General features: G+C 34.6%; 2 protein-coding genes across 4 annotated transcripts; both read left to right on the top strand.

Annotated features, from left to right (window-relative positions):
- LOC117924770 (spidroin-1-like) lies at window positions 1–8,824 on the top strand. Its single transcript, XM_034843484.1, has 3 exons — window positions 1–18; window positions 7,378–7,479; window positions 8,498–8,824. The coding sequence occupies exons 1-3, from the start codon at window positions 1–3 to the stop codon at window positions 8,822–8,824; spliced, it is 447 nt and encodes a 148-aa protein (XP_034699375.1).
- Window positions 8,825–13,241: 4,417 nt separating this feature from the next.
- Window positions 13,242–17,310, top strand: LOC117925630 (annexin D2-like). 3 transcript variants are annotated; one of them, XM_034844696.1, is made up of 3 exons: window positions 13,242–13,417; window positions 13,581–13,640; window positions 17,016–17,310. In XM_034844696.1, the coding sequence occupies exons 1-3, from the start codon at window positions 13,327–13,329 to the stop codon at window positions 17,090–17,092; spliced, it is 228 nt and encodes a 75-aa protein (XP_034700587.1). In that variant the 5' UTR covers window positions 13,242–13,326; the 3' UTR covers window positions 17,093–17,310. The 3 variants fall into 3 exon arrangements, 1 of the variants encoding a protein (XP_034700587.1); XR_004652998.1 differs by lacking the exon at window positions 13,581–13,640 and having other exon boundaries at window positions 13,252–13,417; XR_004652999.1 differs by lacking the exons at window positions 13,242–13,417; window positions 13,581–13,640 and adding an exon at window positions 14,993–15,219.
- The last annotated feature ends 6,272 nt before the right edge of the window (window positions 17,311–23,582 follow it).

Below are 23,582 nucleotides of genomic sequence, written 5' to 3'. Positions count from 1 at the left end.
ATGGCGAGACATTACATGGTATGTAACCTCCTTGTCTCATCTTGATCCTTGCACAAGACATGTGAGTTAGAAGTTCAAAGGATTGTTCATTTGCAAGGACTTGCAAATCAAGTACTTGATGCTTTCATAGATATAAAGAAAGTAACAAAGTCACACGTGCTAGCTGTGAATGCCCCAACACGTATTGATGTCCTTGAAGGACAATTAGAGAATGTCATAGCAAATGAATCTAAGACACGCCTGAAACGTGAAAGACCTATTAGCTTAAAGGATTTAATTCCTAGAAAAAGAAAAGGTACAACATATGAAAAACTTAGTACTCCTGAAGAGTTCACAAATATGAAAGGGTCAAATGATGAAACCCAACTTGACAAACAGTTAACTCCTGAAGAAGCACAAATTGATCAAATACCGATATCTAGAATTGAAGAGATCTTAATGAGTCACACGAGAGAAACCAAGAACCGTGGTGACATTATCATAGATAATATATTCGCATTCCAAGTGGCTATGGACATCATGAGAAATGATGAATATCAAGAACCACAAGTTGTGAATGAATGTCGAAAAATGAAAGATTGGTCAAAATGGAAAGAAGCAATCCAAACAGAGCTAAACTAGTTAACAAAACGAGAGGTATTTGGACCTGTAGTTCAAACACCTGGAAACATAAAGCCTGTTGGATATAAATGGGTCTTTGTGAAAAAACAAAATGAGAATGATGAAATCATAAGATATAAAGCACGACTTGTTGCTCAAGGTTTCTCTCAAAGACCTGGTATAGACTATGAGGAAACTTATTCTCCCATAATGGATGTAATCACATTTTGATATTTGATAAGTTTAACAGTCTCTGAAAGACTAGATATGCGTCTTATGGATGTTGTTACAGCCTATTTATATGGGTCTATAGATACTGACATATATATGAAAATCCCTGAAGGATTCAAATTGCCTGAAGCAACTAATCCAAAGCCTCGAAACATGTATTCAATCAAACTACAAAGGTCTTTGTACCGATTAAAGCAATCTGGACGTATGTGGTATAATCGTTTGAGTGAGTATTTGTTAAAAGAAGGATATGTGAATAATTCAATTTGCCCATGTGTTTTTATCAAGAAATCAAAATTTGGGCTTACAATAATTGTAGTATATGTGGATGAATTAAACCTTATAGGAACTCCTAAAGAGCTCACAAAAGCAGCCAATTATTTAAAGAAGGAATTTGAAATGAAAGACTTGGGGAAAACAAGATATTGCCTCGGCCTGCAGATCGAGCATTGTTCAAATGGCATATTAGTCCATCAATCGATAGAGAAAGTATTAAAACTATTTTATATGGACAAATCACATCCAGTCAATTCCCCTATGGTTGTTCGTTCACTTGAAGTGAATAAAGACCCATTTCGTTCTAAAGAAGAAAATGAAGAATCGCTTGGACCAGAAGTACCATATCTCAGTGCAATCGGTGCACTAATATATCTTGCAAATTGTACTAGACCAGACATAACATTCTCTGTCAACTTACTAGCAAGATACATTTCTGTCCCAACTAAAAGGCATTGGAATGGGGTTAAACATATATTGTGATACCTTCGTGGAACAAGTGACATGGGTTTATATTATTCAAAAGAATCGAAATCACAATTGATTAGGTATGCAGATGCAGGATATCTTTCAGATCCTCATAAGGCTCGATCTCAAACGAGATATGTCTTTACTTATGGTGGAATGACAATATCTTGGAGATCAGTCAAGCAAACAATGGTAGCCACATCTTCAAACCATTTAGAAATTCTTGCAATTCACGAAGCAAGCCGTGAATGTGTATGACTAAGGTCAATGATCCAACATATACAAAAAACATGTGGACTACCTTCTATCAGAGAGGCAATGCAACCGTGTTACATGAAGATAATGCTGCTTGTGTTGCACAAATTAAAGGAGGATTCATAAAAGGTGACAGAACTAAGCATATCTTCCCTAAATTCTTCTATACTCATGAACTTTAAAAGAAAGGTGAGGTTGATGTTCAACAAATTCGGTCATGCAATAATCTAGCAGATCTATTCACAAAGGCATTACCTTCCACCATATTAAAAAAGTTAAGGTATGACATTGAAATGCCAAAATTGAGAGATCTACCAGTTGAAATATTGGAGAAATCATAATTATATTTAAAATCATTGTTAAATGCACTATTTTTTTAAAAAAAACATTTATAATCCAAAAAGTGTTTTAAAGAAAAACAAGGTACTTAGTAAAATTTAAGAAATATTTAAAAAAAATTTAAAAAATCAATTATAGTGTTGAAAAACCATTTATAATATTTTCTAGACAAAGATATGTAACTATCCTTAAAACATTAAGAGAAAATATTTATGCTAAAAACGCTTCAAATGTATCCGAATGATCATCAATTGTTTGGCAAATAATTTCATGATTTTGAAATGTTACATGAATTATTTGACAAGGACATAGCACCTACAACCGCATTAAAAAGCTTGGAAAAGAAGGTCCCTCCATTTAACAATGGAAGAAAGTGTGAAACCATAGATAAATTTAATAAGCTCATGTCATAAAATACATACAGGTAGTCATGAAAATTTTAATAAATTATTTAGTTGAAAAGTCAAATCTTCTTTGTGTACACTCAAAGGTCTTGCGTTCCATGATTCAAATTTTATTTTTTATCTTAAAATAAGAAGTTGAAGTTAAGATAATTTAGGTCATTGATTAATCTTCAAACAATTAATAATATTTGTCATTTAATTTTTTAGTAAATGATGTTTTTAATTAATATTATTGTACTGGATTAATATAATCTTCATAATTGAATTTATTTATTAATTAAATAAGATTTCTTTGGATCTCTCTTGTAATACTAAATATGGAAATAATTAATATTGAGAGTTTTGGATCAGACCAAGAAAAAAATTAAGTTTAATTATTTTATCAAACTTATATTTAAAGTAGTCATTTTATTACCATGTAAAAGTAATATCATATATATATATATATATATATATATATATATTTTAAATTTAAGTTGAAACCTCAATTATTAATTAATATTTCATTTTTGTAAGTGGATGATGTGATTATGTGATTTGAAGCTATATTAAATATAAATTAAAAAAAACTTAAAATCTATATTTTTGTCATAGAAAACACGTGCATGCTTTTTGCACATGGTTGTTTTAATTCATCATATTTTTTTTGTTTGAAGCTGAATTACGATCCGATTGAAACATTAGATTCATGACTTCCGAGTATCAAAATCATATGTAATTTGGCGTGAGAAACTAATAGGGTCTAGGGTTGGACATTTGGACCAAAATTCCAATATTGATCTCTTATAGGATATTTTGCTTGTAATTTTTTTTTTTGTTTAAAAATGACACAAAGAAAAACCGCAAATGAGAGAGAAGAGAAAGCCATAAACATTGTAATCGCTTGTCTCATTTATTGCAACACATTTCACACACGTACACACGAATAAAAGTCCTAGGCCATGACGTGTCACCAAATCAGAGAGTCTGAGGGCATTATTTACTCCAACATAACCCAGAAGGGTTGTTCTTTGGTACCCACTCTTCATTTTGGGGTACCTACCCACATTTGACCCCAATAATAAAATGACATGTGTAGAGTACATGTTATTAAAACATTTATAAAAACTTATCAAATCGATAAAGATGACTTGTTGGTGAGAAATAATCACATGCATTTCATAAATATATAAATATTACAACTTTTTTATAATTTATTATTAAATATCAAATATAATTTGTTGTTTAATGAATTACCTAACTCTATCTAAAAAAAGAAATCCTACTAACTATTCTTATACTCTCATTATTCATATATACAAAACGGGATAGTAATTTAATATGAAAATTAAATAATTTCAACTACCATATTATAAAATATGTAAGATGTATTTTGATGAATCAAATCTGAAGATCAAGTTTAAAACTTTTTTAGGGAGAAAATTTAAAATTTGTATTATATGAAGAAGATGAAGGATTTCAAGTGATTACAAGTGTCAAAGGTAATATTTGATATTTTTTTTATTTAAATATAAATTTTGTATGTAGAAATGTGATGTTAAATAATGATTTTAGAAGTTTTTATGAGTTTATTATTAAATTTTATCAAATTGTTATTAATATTTTTATATCTTTTTTTTTTTTGTTCAGAGATTAAATTTGAAGATGAAGTTTTATATGTCTTAAAGAAGACATTATATGAAGGATGTCAAGTGATTACAAGTGTTAAAAGGTAACATTTGATTTTTTTTTTTTCATTTAAATATAATTGTTGTAGGTAGAAATGTCATGTTAAATGACATTTAAATATGTAATGATTTATAACATTTAGATTTTTTAATTTTTTTTTCTGAGTTATTAATAATCAAATTGAGAGTATTTAGTCATTTGTTATGAAATTGTCATCAATATTTTTATATTATTATTTTGTGTATTCGTAGACTAAATTAGAAGATGAAGTTTTACATATCTTGAAGAAGAAAAACAATACGAGAGGGGGTACGAAAATTGTGAGGGAGGGTACTAACAATGTGAGAGAGGTACGGATATTGTGAGAGATGGTATAAACTTTGTAAGAGAGGGTACGAACTTTGTAAGAGAGGGCAATGAACTTTGTGAGATATGATACGAACTTTGTGAGAGAATGTATGAACTTTGTAAGAAAATATATGAACTTTGTGAAAGAGGGTACGGACTTTGTAAGAGATGGTACGAACTTTGTCAGAGAGGGTACAAACTTTGTGAGATGAGGGACGAACTTTGTAAGAGAGGGCACGAACTTTGTGAGAAGGGGTAAGAATTTTGTGAGAAGGGGTACGAACTTTGTGAGAAGGGGTACGAACTTTGTGAGAGAGGGTACAAACTTTGTTAGAAAATGGTACGAACTTTGTGAGAAATGGTAGGAACTTTGTGAGAGAGTGTACGAACTTTGTAAGAAATGATACGAACTTTGTGAGAGATGGTACGAACTTTGTGAGAGAGGGTACGAACTTTGTGAGAGAGGATACAAACTTTGTGAGAGGAGATATGAACTTTGTGAGAAGATGTACGAATTTTGTGAGAGGGGGTACAAACTTTGTAAAAGAGGATACGAACTTTGTAAGAAATGGTACGAACTTTGTAAGAAATGGTACGAACTTTATGAGATGTGGTACGAACTTTGTGAGAGAGGTAGGAACTTTGTGAGAGGGGGTAGGAACTTTGTGAGAGGGGTAGGAACTTTGTGAGAGGGGGTATAAACTTTGTGAGATGGGGTAGAAACTTTGTGATAGGGGGTACGAACTTTGTGAGAGATGGTACGAACTTTGTGAGAGAAGGTACGAACTTTGTAAGAGAGGATACCAACTTTGTAAGTACGGGTACTAACTTTTTGAGATGGGGTACCGACTTTGGGAGAGGGGGTACGGACTTTGGGAGATGGGGTACGAACTTTGTAAGAGAAGGTACGAACTTTGTGAGTATGGGTATGCACTTTGTGAGAGATGATACGAATTTTGTGAGAAATGGTACGAACTTTGTGAGATAATGTACGAACTTTGTGAGAGATGGTACGAACCTTGTAAGATAGGGTACGAATTTTGTGAGATGGGGTACGAACTTTGTGAGGGAAGGTATAACCTTTGTAAGAAATGGTACGAACTTTGTGAGAGTGGGTACAAACTTTGTGAGAGAGGGTATGAACTTTGTAAGAAATGGTACAAACTTTGTAAGAAATGGTACAAACTTTGTAAGAAATGATACAAACTTTGTGAGAGATGGTACGAATTTTGTAAGAAATGATACGAACTTTGTGAGAGGAGTTACGAACTTTGTGAGATGAGTTACGAACTTTGTGAGAGGAGTTACGAACTTTGTGAGAGGGGGTATGAACTTTATGAGAGATGATACGAACTTTGTGAGAGAGGATACGAACTTTGTGAGAGAGGGTACGAACTTCGTGAGTCAGGGTTCGAACTTTGTGAAAATGGGTAAATTATAAAATTGTCACAAGTGTCTTCTATCTTTGTTGGCATGGGTACGAACTTTATGAGAGATGATATGAACTTTGTGAGATATGATACGAACTTTGTAAGAAAGGGTACGAACTTTGTGAGTCGGGGTTCGAACTTTTTGAAAGTGGGTAAATTATAAAATTGTCACAAGTGCCTTCTATCTTTGTTGGCATGTCTCCTTCACATATTTATATTGGTGTAAATTATAAAATTTATTTTGGAAAAAGTGGATTTTAATTTACCAATTTTAAAAAAATATGAAAAAAATGAACCTCAATTTTTATAAATTAGTTTAATCTTATTTTATTTAAAAATATTTTAAAATACATGTCCTTTTTCATAAGTAGGATAATTATTTCTTGAAATACTCTTTTACTTGATAATATTAAATAAAATTATCAAAAAATAAATAATTAATCATTTTAATTCTATAAAAGTATCTTACAAATAAATATATTATAAAATTTTTATTATGTAATATGCTTTACAAATTATTTTGAAAAAAATCTCCAAGATCTTCAAGTGATAAATAAAATCTTTTTAATTTTCTAATTAATAATCATTTTATGTCCAATATTATATAAATCCACCCACCTATAAAAATTTTGGTAATTGACATCAACAATAAAATAAGAAATTTAAAAAATTTAAAATACAATTAAAACTAAAATAATTAAAAATTAAATATAATTAAAACCAAAAAAATTAAAAATTTTAAAAAGAAATTGACTCTTATTGTATTTCTAATTCTTTCTCGAATCTATATTTTTTACTAGTAGAATTTAATCAAGTGAAAGTTAATATTTTATTTTTATATTTTTAGTTTTAAAGTTTTTTTAATTATATTTTAAATTTTTAAAATTTTTTATTTTATTTATCTCAATTCTCACAGTAAAAATAAAAATAAAAATTGTCAAATGGTGTTATTAACCTCACATGTAAAAGATTATTTTAGAAAATAATTATCTTTCTTGTGAAGTGCATATATTTTAGAATATTTTAAAATGAATGAAGATAAAATTAATTTTTATATTTTTTTAAATTAATGAGTCAAAACCGATTGTCCCTATATATTTCAACTTTGCCCCCTTTAACCAAAATCTTTGTCTTCGTCCCCAAGTATGGAACCTGTGTCCAAACTCTTGTAATACTGTTAGATTCTCATAGTTTCAGTAACATATGTAATAAAAAAATGGCTTGAAATCAAAGCAATGGATATACCCTCTTCATATAAATTAAAGACTTGACAAATCCTCTCTTATAAGAACAAGACCAGCCCACCTGAAATGGCCAAAACCAACTGGCTCCAAACACCCAAGCCGATTATCCTATAGGAAGAAGATGGGGTTGAAGATGCTCGAGGAGACCCAGTCTCATCTAAGGCAGTTGGAGCATCTGCAGCAGGGCTAATGTCCGGAGCTAGTGCTGGAGCTGGGGTAGGAGGAATGTCGGTGCCAAAGATTGCTTCAGGGAGAAGGACCTTATTAACTTGATAAACAGCCACAGGATTGGTCGAATGCGCGCTGCTACTCACCTTGGTGTTAGACTGTTAGTCCATCCTGAGCCAATGTTACCGGCAACCTGTAACTTATTTCTTTTTTTCTTTTTTTAAATACATAAGCCGGTTCGGATTGAACCATCTTAATTAAATAAAGATTTCTTTGGATCTCTCTTGTAATACTAAATATCAAAATAATTAATATTGAGAGTTTTGGATCAGACGGGAAAAAAAATTAAGTTTAATTATTTTATCAAACTTATATTTAAAGTAATCATTTTATTACCATGTAAAAATAATATATATATATATATATATTTTAAATTCAAGCTGAGACGTCAATTATCAATTAATATTTTATTTTTATAAGTGGATGATGTGATACTTATGTGATTTGAAGTTATATTAAATATAAATTAAAAAAAACTTAATTTATATTTTTGTAATAGAAGACACGTGGCAAGCTTTTTGCACATGGTTGTTTTAATTCATCATACATTTTTTTGTTTGAAGTTGAATTACCATCCGTTTGAAACATTAGATTCATGACTTCCCGAGTATCAAAATCATATGTAATTTGGCGTGAGAAACTAATAGGGTTTAGGGTTGGACATTTGGACCCAAAATTCCAATATTGATCTCTTAAAGGATATTTTGCTTGTAATTTTTTTTGTTTAAAAATGACACAAAGAAAAACTGCAAATGAGAGAGGAGAGCCATAAACATCTATTCGCTTGTCTCATTTATTGCAACACATTTCACACACGTACACACGGATAAGAGTCCTGGGCCACCACGTGTCACCAAATCAGAGACTCTGAGGGCATTATTTACTACAACATAACCCAGAAAGCAAAAACATAGAATTACGAACACACCCCTCTCTTCCAGCTGCTGGCCGTCACCTCCATTCACATGATGACTTGTAGGCACGAGTCCCAAGGGTGGGTGGTTAGCGACTTAGCAGTGGCGGTGGTGGGGAGGGCCGTGCGGACCGGGATGACAATCAGGTCCCGGAGGAGGAGGGCCGTGGTGAGGAGGGCCATGGTGAGGAGGACCGTGGTGAGGAGGGCCGTGGTGAGGAGGGCTATGATGAGGAGGGCCGTGGTGAGGAGGACCGTGGTGAGGAGGGGGGCACAGCTGAGGGGGCGGCGGACCGTGGTGGTGGGGAGGTGGTGGACCATGGTGCGGAGGGCCATGGGGCGGGGGCGGATGTCCGTCGTGGTGGTGGTCGTGGTGCGGGTCGTGTGGTGGATGATGCATTTTCTCTTCTTCTTCGATGAAGTTGTGTTGTGGCGAAGGGTTGGAGGGAGCTTCCCAATTTATAATGTAGGGGTGTGTGAAAACTGACAAGTGGGAAGCAAAGCTAGTTTTCAAACTATGTCTAGTCTTTTTTTAACTGCGAGTCAAACCTTCATTTTTTTTAGTTTTTTAGACGGTGTCACCTACTATTCTAGTCTTCTAGAGCCTAGAGGGCAAGGGCAAATTGACATCCAAATTTTATTTTCATTTTATTATTTTTTGCCTCTGGGGCTCGGGCATCTATAATTATTTATTTATTAATGAAGAAAATCCGCGTGAGGATAAAAGCCATGTGAGTTCTGATGGAGCATTGTCAGGGCTCCTGCAAGTCTCCATCATCTCCGCGGTTCAATCTCGCATTCACATTGATGTATCAGGGTTTTGGCCCACAATAATTAATAAAAAAAATCATATTTATACTGATCTGTAAAATGATTCTCAATTTAATCCTTTTTTATACATGAATTGTGGCTTCCAAAAACTTCTTTTTTTTTTCTTTCGAAGCTTCTTTTTTATTTTTTAATTAATATTTACCTAATCATGGACCAATTTGGATTAAATTACACATTTTTTAAAATCAAATAATATTTATAACATTTCGGATCCAACCATATAAATATTATTTCATTTATATTTAAAGTGGACAATATCTATACAATTAGATGCGAGTTGTTATTGAGAGTTTATTTAACTCCATGAAGGATGTTTGTAATGTACTATATTGGATAAGAGTGAAAGTTATTTATGCTATATAAGTATAAATTTCTCTTAATTACTTAGACATGCTTTGAAATTATAAGGCCCACTTAAGGTGGACACTATTTATATGATTAAGTGCTAATCGTTACAAATTATATTAAAGTCAATATTCTCAATCTCAATGTAGGGGGTTTGTTTGATAAGGAGTTTGTTTGGAACTCTTTTTAAAAATAAATTTATGATATTAAAAAGTTGAAAATTGAAAAATAAAAAATAATGTTTCGATAACTTTGGATGAAATTAGGATGTTTGAATTCTTTTCCTTGTTTTAATTTATTTTTAAAAATAATTATATAAATATAAAAAATAATTTAAAACAAAGTACGGTAAATAAAAACTATTTTTAAAAAATATGAAAACCATGTTGAGAATATTGTAAGTTTTGAAATAAATTTTTGTCTTTAAAAACTATTTTATAATCTTTGTAAAACAAAAGTTTTTTTTGACTACTTGAAACGTAGAATTGCAAGCTTATGTCCTACGCGAGGAGGGAAGCCTTCTAGAACTCGTGAACCCAATTCTCGGTTCTAACTACTCTCAAGAAGAGGCAGCAAGGATGCTGAATTTTGCTCTCTTATGCACCAGTCCATCTTGTTGGTTTTGAAACCAGCTAAATAAAAGAAAAAACGGAAGCCAGAAAAAATTTCTCAATTTTTTTTTTCAATGATCAGTCCTTGTATTAATTTAATGAAATAACAAATATAGGTAATTTAGAATTGTATATAGGTAATTTAGAATTGTATCTTGCGATTAGACTGCTAAATTTGAACTCTACCAAAAGGATCTTAGAATTCCAAATCCTCTAAAGCACCATGGATCTTTCTCTAACGTTTCTCCAAATAATGATGAACTCAAAACGAGTGGGCATCCTTTTTTTTTTTTAATTTTTTTTATTTTATGTTTATGGGTTTTTATATCACACAACTTAATATATTGAAAACTTGTATTCTCATCCCATCATCCGAAAAACATTGAGAAAAAAAAAACTTTTTAATACCACGAAGAAAAAAAATAACTAACATATTTTGAATTTTGAAAAACATGAGAGAGAATATCTCTCCCCATGATCCCCACTTAAAAAGTGTTTCTTAGGGAATACAAGTAAGTGTGGTCTTCACCACATTGTATCAAAAAATATTTTAAATAATCAAATTATAAAATAAATAAATCAAATCAAGATTGTGTGAAATTAATTTAGAATTCAAAATTCCAAACTAATAAAATCAACCCAACATAAAAAAAATGTTCATATAATTTTAATGGAGCCGTTGAGAGGAACTATGGACATTATAATTTTAAGCTCCAATAATTTTGACAATTAATTAACAACTTAATTAAAAAATCAAAATTATTAATTCCAAAATTACTCCACTAAAAATTTGGAATTGCACTCTTAAAATTATAAAATTAAATATATTCAAAGGATTTGAATTGCCCATTGATATAGTCACTACATATGAGTCAATCCTCCATAAACGGTTCATAATTAAAGCTAGGTTTTTCCGTTAACCTCTTTAATTATATCTTTCTGCTTAAGTGCCATTGGTTCTCTAATGAATAATATATTTATGGTCTAATCATAAATTGAGCGCTCTTATCATTCAAGGCCCGAACCAATACTTATGGGAACCGTTCATCTGACTTCTTAACAAAGGAATGGATTTCATCTTGTATATTAATATTCCCGGCTATTTATTTTATTATACTTCCAATACACCAAGAATTTGATACTATGTATTTGTGTCATTACCTGGTATGTCAAAAAATACAATACAATAAATAGGAGTCTATTAATCACTCAGAATTAAGATCAATGCATATATGACCATCATTGATTAATATTGAATGCTCTATATTATAACGGAATTTATCAGAGATTCATAATTAATCGTGTTCCAGTCCTATATAATCAAATTATATAAAGCGCTTTCATTCCAATAATCTCATTATTAACAATCCGGATAAGATCATTTCATTCAGAATGTAATGAACCGCGCTAGTAATTTTAAATTAAAGATCCCAACTTTAATTTTTAATTACGAACATATTAGATTATTTTACTTTAAATATTATCCTCCTGTATATAACACTTATATACAATATTTAAAGTTACAATTAAATAATTTAGGGTTTTCGATATTTATAAAGCATCTGTAACATGCATGCAACAATAATATTGAAATAATTCCTTAAAAAATATTAATAATCAGCAAAATAAAAAAAAATCTCATTTGTTTATGGGCACATATTCCAACACATCTCCCACTCTCAGGCCAATATCCGTGTCTTCTGTATTGTCCAAGCACCAATAGTCAAGAAGAGCTCAATGAACCAGGACATGAGGTTCAAAGCCTTTGAGAGGCTGTCACAGGATAACCTATCTCATGTCTCAGCATTCTCCCAAGAAAGCCAGGTGCAAGGCAGCATATCAATGAACGGGCCATGGAGCTGCATAGAAAACTTGGATTCTCTATTATGGGATCCTCACTAAAAAGTGTCACATGGCTCCCTCTCCCTTGGCCACACAGACGGCCCCCCTTGCGACGCATGACATAGCTCATTCCACCCGGATGTCTCACAGCCGCAAATTCTGTCCGGCCGACGTTCCATTTCATCCGAATATCTCACATCCGGATCCGGCCGACGTTCCACCTTCTCCGGATATTTCACATCCGGTGCCTTCCGCCGGATGGGAGAGGAGGACGATTCAACTTCCCTGGACAGACATGTCCGGATACTTTAGTGACAGCTTACCCGGATAGCTTAACTCGTCAGACACTCGCGATTCACCGGATCCATTTCCGCCCACGATCAAAAAGATAACTCTGACAACACTGATGACCAAGTCTCTTGAACTGTCACTCATCTTTAATGCAAGATACATTCGACAAGACATTCCCAAGTCTTCTCAGGTCTCCTGACACATCCCAGATATTTAAAATCATAAATTGCGGTGACGTCCACCGCCTAAATACCTTCCTGACAACCGCCACCTGGCACCAGAAATGTCATGATTGCTTTGCTACCCTATGAGCCGCAATCATGACGATGGGACCCGCTAGCATAGCGGTGCCATACTTTCTGACTCATATATAAACTCTAAGGAGACTCTCAGGAGGGTAAGCATCCTTGACGAAAATCACGGAGCAACACTCCCAAAGGAAAACTCTATTTTCCAACAGCTTCCAAAATACTAATTTAATTATCGAAGGGTGTGTCCAGACAACCCATCCGGACATCTTTTTTGCAGGAAGAAGGAGGATTCACTGTAACGCGTTGATCGAGATTCCGTTGATGGTCACGACTACTGTAGCAGGGGAATTTTGCCATCAACATCTATGGCATAATTTTTTTGGGAATTCATCCTTAAACTCACTTGCATTTATAAAATAATAATTTAATGCAAAAAAAAGGAAAGAAAAAGTAATGCGCAGCCATGAACGTACCATTCATGTGGTTAAACTTTCAAAGCTTCTCCTCTTAAAAAAAAGGGAGAATTGTGTTTTGGGCCCAGCTGGGCCCAAAAATTAAGAAATGGTCCATGGATGTATCAAAATTAACAGGAAGGCTATGAGATATTAACTGACCAATATGCCCTTCATTAGTTCCAAGTCAGCTGGATGTTGCCATGTCATTCTGACTGAAAAATCTCAAATAATAGCAAAAAGGGTCACTAGTCTCCTGCCCCTTTCTCTCCCTCCGTAAACACCATGGTCAACTATGAATGTCCCCCAATCGTGCAGCCGAGGATTGTGAGCAACTCAGAAAAGCCTTCGCATGTATGTTATCATCATCATTCCCAAATCGAAATGAAGGTGGGTGTGATTAAATTTTCTGAGATTTTGATTTCATGTTGGTTCCTTTGATGATGTGGTGGATGTTTGTTTACAAGGTTTGAGGAAAGACGTCCGTTTTGATATGGTGTTAGGGTGTTCTTAAAAAATTTTGAACTTAATAACAGCGTGTTTTAGGGTGCAGGGTGGGGTATAAATGAGGCTTTGATCATATCCATCTTGCCTCATACGAATGAAGCACAAGGTAAGTAAATGAAAGAAACTTCCAGTTAATCCGTTGAAAAAGATCTCCTTAAAATTGGCATTTCAGCTGTTTGAAAATTCCTCACTTTATAATCTGGTTTTTGGGTTTATATTCTAGAGAATGAATGGGTATGGTGCAGAAGGTGAGCTGTGGGGACTAGTTAGTGCACTTATGATGCATAGGAAACTAAATTGAGTTTCATTTTCGCCCTTTTCACTGATTAAGGTGTACCTAGGTCGATTTCCTGCAAGTGTACAAGGCATTTACACTAAGTGTACAAGGCCAATGTACTAAATGTACAAGGGTGTACAAGGGCATGTATCTTAAGGGTTTTCAAGTGATTTTGAAGAATTTACTCATTTACTTTTTCCAATCGTCGGGGACATTCCTCACACATATTGCTTGAATGGTGCCTCATTGCACGCATTTTATGTGATGGCTACCATGTTAATTCATGCTATTAGCTCCCCTACTAATGATGCATATGAAGCGAAACAAGGCTTAACTTTTTCATCCTTTTCCCTTATCCATGAGAGTGGAAGCATTGTTTTCCCACCCATATGCACTTGGTTGGTCGTCCCTATTATGGATTTGCCCAACTGTACAAGGCATTTACACTAAGTGTACAAGGAATTTACACTAAGTGTACAAGGGTGTACAAGGCTACCTAACTTGAAGGATTTCAAACGATTTTCGAAAAATTCTTTGCTCATTTTTTTTTTCAAAGGGGGACATGCCTCGTACTCCCTCCTCATTTCCCTTCCAACACATTCATTGGAATGTGGTAGCACACGTATGATGAATGGGAACCTAAATTGGGTTTCATTTTCCCCCTTTTCACTGACCCATGACATCGGCGAGTGGCTATCCCGCCCATTTACACTCATTCAGCTATAGCTATGTCGGATTTCTCCAACTGTACAAGGCATTTACACTAAGTGTACAAGGCATTTACACTAAGTGTACAAGGGTGTACAAGGCTACCTAACTTGAAGGATTTCAAACGATTTTCGAAAAATTCTTTGCTCATTTTTTTTTTCAAAGGGGGACATGCCTCGTACTCCCTCCTCATTTCCCTTCCTACACATTCATTGGAATGTGCTAGCACACGTATGATGAATGGGAACCTAAATTGGGTTTCATTTTCCCCCTTTTCACTGACCCATGACATCGGCGAGTGGCTATCCCGCCCATTTACACTCATTCAGCTATAGCTATGTCGGATTTCTCCAACTGTACAAGGCATTTACACTAAGTGTACAAGGCATTTACACTAAGTGTACAAGGGTGTACAAGGCTACCTAACTTGAAGGATTTCAAACGATTTTCGCAAAATTCTTTGCTCATTTCTTTTTTTTTCTTCAAAGGGAGAATTGTGTTTTGGGGCCAGCTGGGCCCAAAAATTAACAAATGGTCCATATATGTTACAGAATTAATAGAAAGGCTATGAGATATTGAGTGACCTATATGTTATAGGAACTCCCCCAAAGAAGCAGAAGAGGATATATTCTCACCTTTTACATCTTTACATCCTTTGGTAATGGCAAGCTCCAAGAATGGTTTTGAAACTTTGCACACGGTTTGTCTTCTTATCTGTAAAAGTTGCTGTTCTCACAATTCATTTACTATAGTTGGTTGATTTTCCATAAAGTGATACTGAAATCTGATTAGGGTGTAGTTGATTTTTACTTTTATTGTTTTTAGTCGTTTAGGTTCAATTTAGATCGCGAAAAGTAGGAGGGAAACTCAATTGGGAGAAAAAATGGAAAAGGAAGAAAAAAAAACTTAAACTTCTCTAGCATACTTTTCCAATATTATTCTTCTTTTCTATAGAGTAAAGAATTTAAGAATGTATAAGTTCTTAAATAATTTTCATTATATTTCAATTTTTATCAATTTTCTATGGAAAACCATACTATTTTTTATTTTTTTGCCATAGCACTTTCCATGATCCAAACAAAGTCTTAATGAATCTGAAACTGGAACATAAAAAATATACACTTACCTTTATTTGTCAAAAAACAAACAGGCACACATATACATGAAACCCCTTCTCGTCCTTTATCATTTTTTTTTTTATAGGCAAAGAGGAAAATATTACCAGTGCTTATGTTTTGTTGAGTAATAGATTTGAAAATATGCAAATCATGCATTATTGGATTTTATTTCTTTCCGTGCTTTAATTTTCTGTCTAGTCCACCATATTATTGACTTAGTGAGGAGCTCTCAGTGGTAAAGATTGATGGAAGAGCATCAATCAGGCGTAGGAACCGAAATGAGGGTTAAGTTTTTCCTCCTTTTCCCTCATCCACGAGAATGGAAACATTGTTGGCCCACCCATATGCACTTGTTCGGTCGTCCCTTCGGTGGATTGCATAACTGTACAAGCCATTTACACTAACTGTACAAGCCAAATGTGCTAACTGTACAAGTGTGTACAACCCTATCTATATTGAAGGATTTCAACTTTTTTGAAAACAATCGTTGCTCATTTCCTTCTTTTTTTTTACTAGGGGGACATCCCTCACAGTCATTCCTCATTTACCTTCGTACACATTCAAATGCCTTGTGGTAGCACACTTATGTTGCATAGGAACCTAAATTGGGTTTCATTTTCCCATTTTCAATCAGCCATTTCTTTGGAATGTGGTTAACCCCCCCATATGCACTCCTTCAGTTTTATTTAAGTGGAATTGCTCCAACTGTACAAGGCCTTTACACCAAGTGTACAATCGCAATGTACTAAATGTACAAGGGTGTGTATCTAAATGTATTTCAAGTGATTGTGAAGAACTTAGTCATCAACATTTTCCACTCGTCGTGCACATTCCTCACACATAGCGGTTGACAACACACTCCTTCCACGTATATTATTTTATTTGTACAATGTTAGTTCATTGTTTTAGCTCTCCCACATTACTTAGGCGTAGGAACCGAAATGAGGGTTAAGTTTTTCCTCCTTTTCCCTCATCGCCGATAATGGAAACATTGTTGCCCCACCCATATGCACTTGTTCGGTCGTCCCTTCGGTGGATTGCATAACTGTACAATCCATTTACACTAACTGTACAAGCCAAATGGGCTAACTGTACAAGTGTGTACAACCCTACCTACATTGAAGGATTTCAACTTTTTTTGAAAACACTCGTCGATTGTTCTTAAATTATGAGCATGTTGACTTCTTCTGTTTGTAAGACGGATTTATGACTCTGCATCAATGGAAAATTATGAGCACAGTATGGAGTGACGGATAATAGGACAACTTAAACGAGTACATGAGGGTGTCGAATTGCACCCTTTCCTTTTCGTATTTAGATGAAGCAAATAAATGATCTTTTATCCTTGAACTAATTGTTTTTCCCTTTATGTGTGCAGGTGGGTTGATTGTTGAAGTGGGAGCTTTGTCACGATCAATAGAAATACTTCAAAATAAGAGGCTTAACATCAGATGAAAGATGAGAAGAGAAAACAGAGAAGTCTAGATGATCAAGATAGTTTATTTTATAGGAAGCCAATCTATGTTAAGAGTTGGATAATAAGATACCAACCTTCTGTTAAATTTTTACATTGTAACTATTTTCATCAAATAGTATCATATACGTTTCGGGACATGTAATTATGGATTTCATTCCAATTAAAATTCCAATGTATTGAACATAAATTTTGGTTATTTCGCATTTTATCAGCACATGTTTCTTGTTTTTAAATTTTGTTTTTCATCCGTTTATATTGGTTGTTGGCCCATTGAAGCTGAAAACCCATAGGAAGTGTCAAAATGAAAAAGACAGATTACCAGTCGACCGGTCTAGGATAACCGGTCGACCGGTTCGTGTCCTTTATGTGAGTGTCTTTGCCCGTAGTGCAACCGGTCTATGGTAACCGGTCGACCGGTTCCATCCCATGCCCACCAAGTATGCCAACTGACTAATAAAAGAGTTCCAAAATATGCAAATATGTTAATTTTTTAAATAGTTCTTAATTCACATAGTTTTATCAGTTATAAAACTATTTTTGGAACTCACCTTTCATGAGAGAATGAAATATTTTAAAAGAGTGCCCATTGTTTAAGATTAGTCGAGAAAAAAGTGAGTTAAAAAAATAAAGCATTTTCAAGGGAGCAGGTGGAGGAAAGATTGTCATTTCTTCAATTGTTTGTACAAGCTATTGTATATATGTCCTTAAAATAAAATATTTGATAAATTTTGAAAAATCCGCATACATGAAGAGTAATTGAAACCTTAACCTTTCCTTCAGGTGATACAAATGAATAGGAGTACTAATTTGCTTGAGTTGTTCCTGTACCTTCATCCCACACATGTTACTTGTTTTTCAGATATATTATGAAAATGAGACTCTTCATCTTATATTTCAAAGTTTGCTTGATATACAAATAGAGATTAAGCAGCACCAAGCAACCAAAAAAAAAAAAAAACAAGTTTGATCTATAAATTAAGCAATGACCTATGATAAAGATTCTAGCACATTTGAGTTACAACCAGTCAATCTGCCACATAAATACCATTGGTGATAATGAGTTCATATTTGTTACAAGGATAATCAAAGGATAATCAAACCCTGTTACCAGAAAGCACCTGTTAAAGAAGAAACAGGGATTAAAGAACTGATACAAGGCTTATTCCATACCTATCTCTCTGCATACTTCTAAGGCTTGAACTCATCACTAAGTACAAGACCTCTAAATGCAGGAGCTTTCCATTCATTCACTATCAGACGTCAAAATAATCTATAACACCCCTAGCTCAACTAAAGTTCTAATACATGCTAGACCCTCTTTTGGCTAGGACATTGGCCTATGTCATCATTTCTTATTTTTCTTCTCCAACCAGAAAGCACTCAAAAGTCTTTAAATAACGTTGATGTCATTATCATTTCTTAGACTAGATTTTCCTGCTCAAAATTCACATTGTCTCCCTAGTTAAGCTTTGAGGAGATGCTGAATTTCTGTTCCATTATTTTTTCCGTACCAGAAAATGAGGTATCACTCTGAGCAATTGATTTCTGTGGGTTCAAATTCATGCTTTACTATCTTAATGCATTGTTGGTACAATGGCCAATAGCTGCCAATTGAGCCGAATTGTGCCTTAGACAGAGACAACAATACATGTCAATATGGATCCTATAAAAATGACCTTTCATATTTTATTATGAACTTGAATCCTTTACAGATACTAACAAGTAATGGGCTCAGCAAAAGTTTCCTTTCAGATGTTGATGAGCTCTTCCTACGTATATTATGTTGGATTTTTTTCCCTATATCTTTTCTCTCATTCACTTCCTTTCGTAAATGCTTATGTTTCAGTCAGCTCCAGTGTGAAATTAGAGCAAAGACAAAACCTAATACGAATAAATTCAAAGAGATCTTTCCAACTCTGTAATTGGCTCCAATTTTCATGTATTGCACCAAACGCCCTAACCTGTTTGCATGAATAAGGTTTGAAATTAATTCATTGTAAAGTAAGGAATTTAAAATATATCAGAATCATGGACACAGGATAGACCAAAAATTAAGCAGCTGATACAAAAGAAAATATTTTGATGACCACACCATCATTTCCCTCCAAATATAGTAAATATGAATAAAAAATAAAAGGACAACTAATAGCTTCTGAAGTTCAGACAAAATATAATTTCATTGAAATATATCTCTTTTCTCATTTCTGTGAACTTCGAAGTTGTAGCAAACTGGATTACTAAGAATTCTAACTGAAGAATAAATACAAGAGACAAAGTAAGATATGGCAAGCATTTCAATTTCGCATCTAACACACGAATGTTAAAAGGTTATAGTTTTAGTAAATTAAGAAAAGTAAAACAAGGTTAAAGTTAAGTACCTCCTAATATGGATGAGATGACTTGGCCATCTTGTAAATATTACTAAACAACATATAATAAACTAAATAGCATAATATATATATATATATATATATATATATATTGAATCCAAAAAAAAAAAATCACAAACATTTGCATGCAATATGACACTACTCGGAATATACGTATGCTAATACAAAATATATATGTCCCAGTTTTGCAACATAAACAAAATAACGACGTGGTCTCAATGCAGTCAAGGTGCATGGGGTGGCGGTGGGAACACGGCGCGGATGTACGCCATCATCTCCTCATGCTGATGCTCTAGGCGATCAAGCCTCTGTAGGATATGCTCATGCGTAGCCTGCTGCTGATCCATGCGCTCCTCAATACGAGTCCCAATTGAGCTAATCTGCGCAGCCAATTCCATCCAAGGCGCATGCTCAGGGGCGTCAGGAGCCTGGCCAGGTGATGTATGGGTGTAATGAGGCTCAGTAAATGATGGCTGACTAGATGGTCCAGCTGTGTAATCCGTCTCAGTCATCATCGGCTCTGACATAGTCGCGTCAAAGTGGCGACCCTCAGACTGGCGTGTAGGGATATCAAACGCAGGCTCTCTATGGTCAAACTCGGTCTGAGGGTGTACCCCACCCTCCATCTCCCGAATCTCCTCCTCTTCGTCTACTGCAGGATGCACATCCCCCTCTGCCTGTGGCTGTGGTACTGGTCGGTCCGCCCTCCTAATCCATGACCCATCTGGGGCCTTCTCCAACTTCATCCGCGCCATCGACTGCTCATCATAGGTGTCATAACTGCTGGGCGCCTCGACCTCCTGCTCCTTGCTCAAATCCACCCCCGCATCCTTGAACACTCGTGTCATGAAGCGGCCGTATGGGAGAATGCGTTTGGCCGTCTCGCAGCATGCCATCATGTGCATCATCATGACATACCCGACATCAATACGTCTCCCCGTCATAATGGAATCAATCAGGAATGCCTCCAGGTAGGAAACCTCATCTCGATGACCGCCACGTGGTAGGAGGATGTACGCTATCATGTGATGAAGGACTCGGCAGGTCACTGTGAGGCTATGTGCCGATGGTTTGCCCAACCCCGGGGCAGCTGCCAGGCCGCACATCCTCTGAATCGCCTCTCTCGGATCGAAACCCGGCACCGTCGGCCAGGCCTTGGCATCATATACTCGGAGTCCACCAGGAGGAATGTCCAAAATGCGGCAGATGCTCTCCGGGTCCAGATGGATCTGAACCCCTCTAACGGTCGAAGTGATCGGGCCTCCATGTCCATACGTCACGCGTGAATAGAATGCCCTGACTAATGTCGGAAAAATGGGCTCTGAAATAGTGACTAAGGGCAGCCACCCCATGCGTGCAAAGAGGCTCTCAAACCCGAAATGCTGTAGATGGGCGAAATTAATATTTCTCCCTGCAACCACCTTCCTCTGGACGAAATGCTGCTTGTACCTCTGGTATTCGTCGAGCGTAGTGAAAAGGCCGGTGTCGAACCTCGCCTTTCGGCGAGCCTCCGCCTGACCGTCCTGAGAAGCCTGAGCAGGGCGCTTGGCCTGTGCCTTCGAGGCACCCTTGTCTCTCCTAGGCGCCATGAAACACTACAATAGAAGAGAGCACTGTACTACAGGAACAAAGGGCCACACCTATGTCAAAACAAGGCCAATGAAAGAGCCGTGGCGCGCGGGAAGAGAAGACAAACGGCCTGTGACGCGCGATGAAGGAGGATCACTGCCAAACCTCACGCCCTAGCTCCGAAATGTGAACCCGCACCCCTCAAAACTCACTCCGAAGGCTTGCAACAGCTGGAAGGGCGTCGAAAGTCGGTCTCTGGAAGCTCAATCGGCGGATCCCTTCGACTGGCAGAGGATATCACTGAAGAAATTAACCGCGGGAAGGTTTTTTAAACGTCACCCGGCCGACCGGATATGAACCGGTTGACACAGTAACATGTTCCAGGGTGTTTTGCACTTTTTAAATGCATTCATTTTTTTAAGATTTCATTCATTCGAAAAAAAAAATATACATTTAGGAAACCTGTTTAATTCCTTTGTGTTTGGATGTTTTCTTAAAATTTAAATAATTCTTATCAAATATCATCTAATTCTTATCATAAATTTAAATTAAAACTTTGATGAAAAGAAAATAAATAGAAAAAAATTAAAGTGAAAGAAAAATAAAAAATAAACTGAGTATATAAATATTTCGATATTTTTTAGTTGGTAGTTAAATATAGATATAAATAATTTTTTGGGATAAATAATTTGATTGATATGAATTTTAAAAATACTTTTAAAATAATTTGAATTATGAGTTTTTAGATAAAGATAAAAGGCTTCTTTGCGTGGATCAGGTCAAACAGTGTCTTTAGATCCAAAAACCCATATTGTGGTCCTGAAGAGAGATATGGATTGCATGCAATTGATGTCTTGGATCCTGAAATGGTAAGCATGTCTTCACATTTTTTTAATCATTATTATTAGTATTGCATTTTAGCAAGGGTCCCAACTTTAAAGGCCTAAGGTGCTTTTACCATTATCCTTTCAACATCTGTGCCTTCCCTTTTTTTCCTATGAATTTCTATGGGATACTTGATGATAAACTACAGTAGGTGGCTGTTGATAAATATGATGCAGCAGATCACTTACGGACTGGAATTAAATATGTCAAATGGCATCAGATTGTGTCCTCATTTATGCTGGTGGTGATCACTAATGGGAATTGTTCCATCCTTAGAAATTTTATTAGTTCAATCCCATAGCTTGGTCCATTATGGTAGTTTAGTCAGCATCCAGAGTGTAATAGAAAGGGCTCTCGGACTGACTCCAAAAATTCTATTGATCAAACTGTATGAAGCAGTCCAAGTTGGGGAAATGTTAACTTTTTATGTTTACCACAATTTTACTGCCAATTGCCCATAAGACTAACAATGTCCATCAACAGTGTTGTACTTCTTCATAAATTTCCAATGACATGAGAATCGCATCAATTCAATATCATGACCATTCTCATGAAACTGTGGTAGGAACAAGTATATCTTCTATGATTGCTCCGGTCTTCACAGTGACACACCTGGGCATGAAATTTATGAATTTAGTTTGATTTATATGTGTTTTAGTTAGCTTGTTCTTGTTCTTTATCTTTGTATTACTATTATTTGTATTATTAGAAAAGTTTTTGTTATCTGATTGTATTCTATTTTTGCTTTTAGTAGATTCACTATATTATTATTACTATTATATTATTATTATTATACTATCACTATTATTTTATTGTTACATTTGCACCATTCCTTTACATCTTTATTACTGTGTATTATTATTATTGTTTTTTATTATCAAAAGGGTTTTAGTTATCTTATTGCATTCTATTTTGTCTTTTAATAGGCACACCGTATTATTATTACTATCATTATTGTTTTTGTTGATATTGTTGCTATTGTTGTTATCATTATCAGAAGAGTTTTAATTATCTTATTCTATTTTGTCTATTTATAGTCACACTTTATTTTTATTCACTTTATTTTTATTCTTACATGTGCTGCCTTCCTGCACATCTTTATTACTATTATTATCAAAACAGTTTTAGTTATCGTATTGCATTATATATTGTCTTTTAATAGGCACACTTTTATTTTTATTTTACTTTTACAGATACGTTCTTTGTACTGTGTTCCTTCACACCTTTAAGGTTGAACCAGTAATGTTGATATAGCAGCATCTAGTTATTAACCATATAGTTAGGATTATAAAATTCCCTTTTGAGTCAGCAGACACATGGTCAATATTTTTTACAAAAAATTTTAAAATTGGATGGAATTATTTTAAAATAATTTTAAATAATTTCAAAAATAATTAATTTTAAAAATAATTTTTTAAAAAAAATTATAAACTCCAAAGCTTGGACAATATTTTTTGTCCCTTGCTGGGCCTTAAACCTAAAATCTCCCACATCCCCACCTCAACCCTTGCCAATTCAATTTAGTAAATAACATTTTAATGCATAAATTCATTATAAAATCCACAACAATAAATTTTTTAACTTTTAGTTATAGTTCTTAGTCCCAACCAATCATATAAATTTG

The sequence above is a fragment of the Vitis riparia genome, chromosome 11, assembly GCF_004353265.1.
Source record: "Vitis riparia cultivar Riparia Gloire de Montpellier isolate 1030 chromosome 11, EGFV_Vit.rip_1.0, whole genome shotgun sequence".
Classification (NCBI taxonomy): Eukaryota; Viridiplantae; Streptophyta; class Magnoliopsida; order Vitales; family Vitaceae; genus Vitis; species Vitis riparia.
Note: the sequence above shows the minus strand (reverse complement) of the source record. Positions and strands in the feature narration are given on the sequence as shown.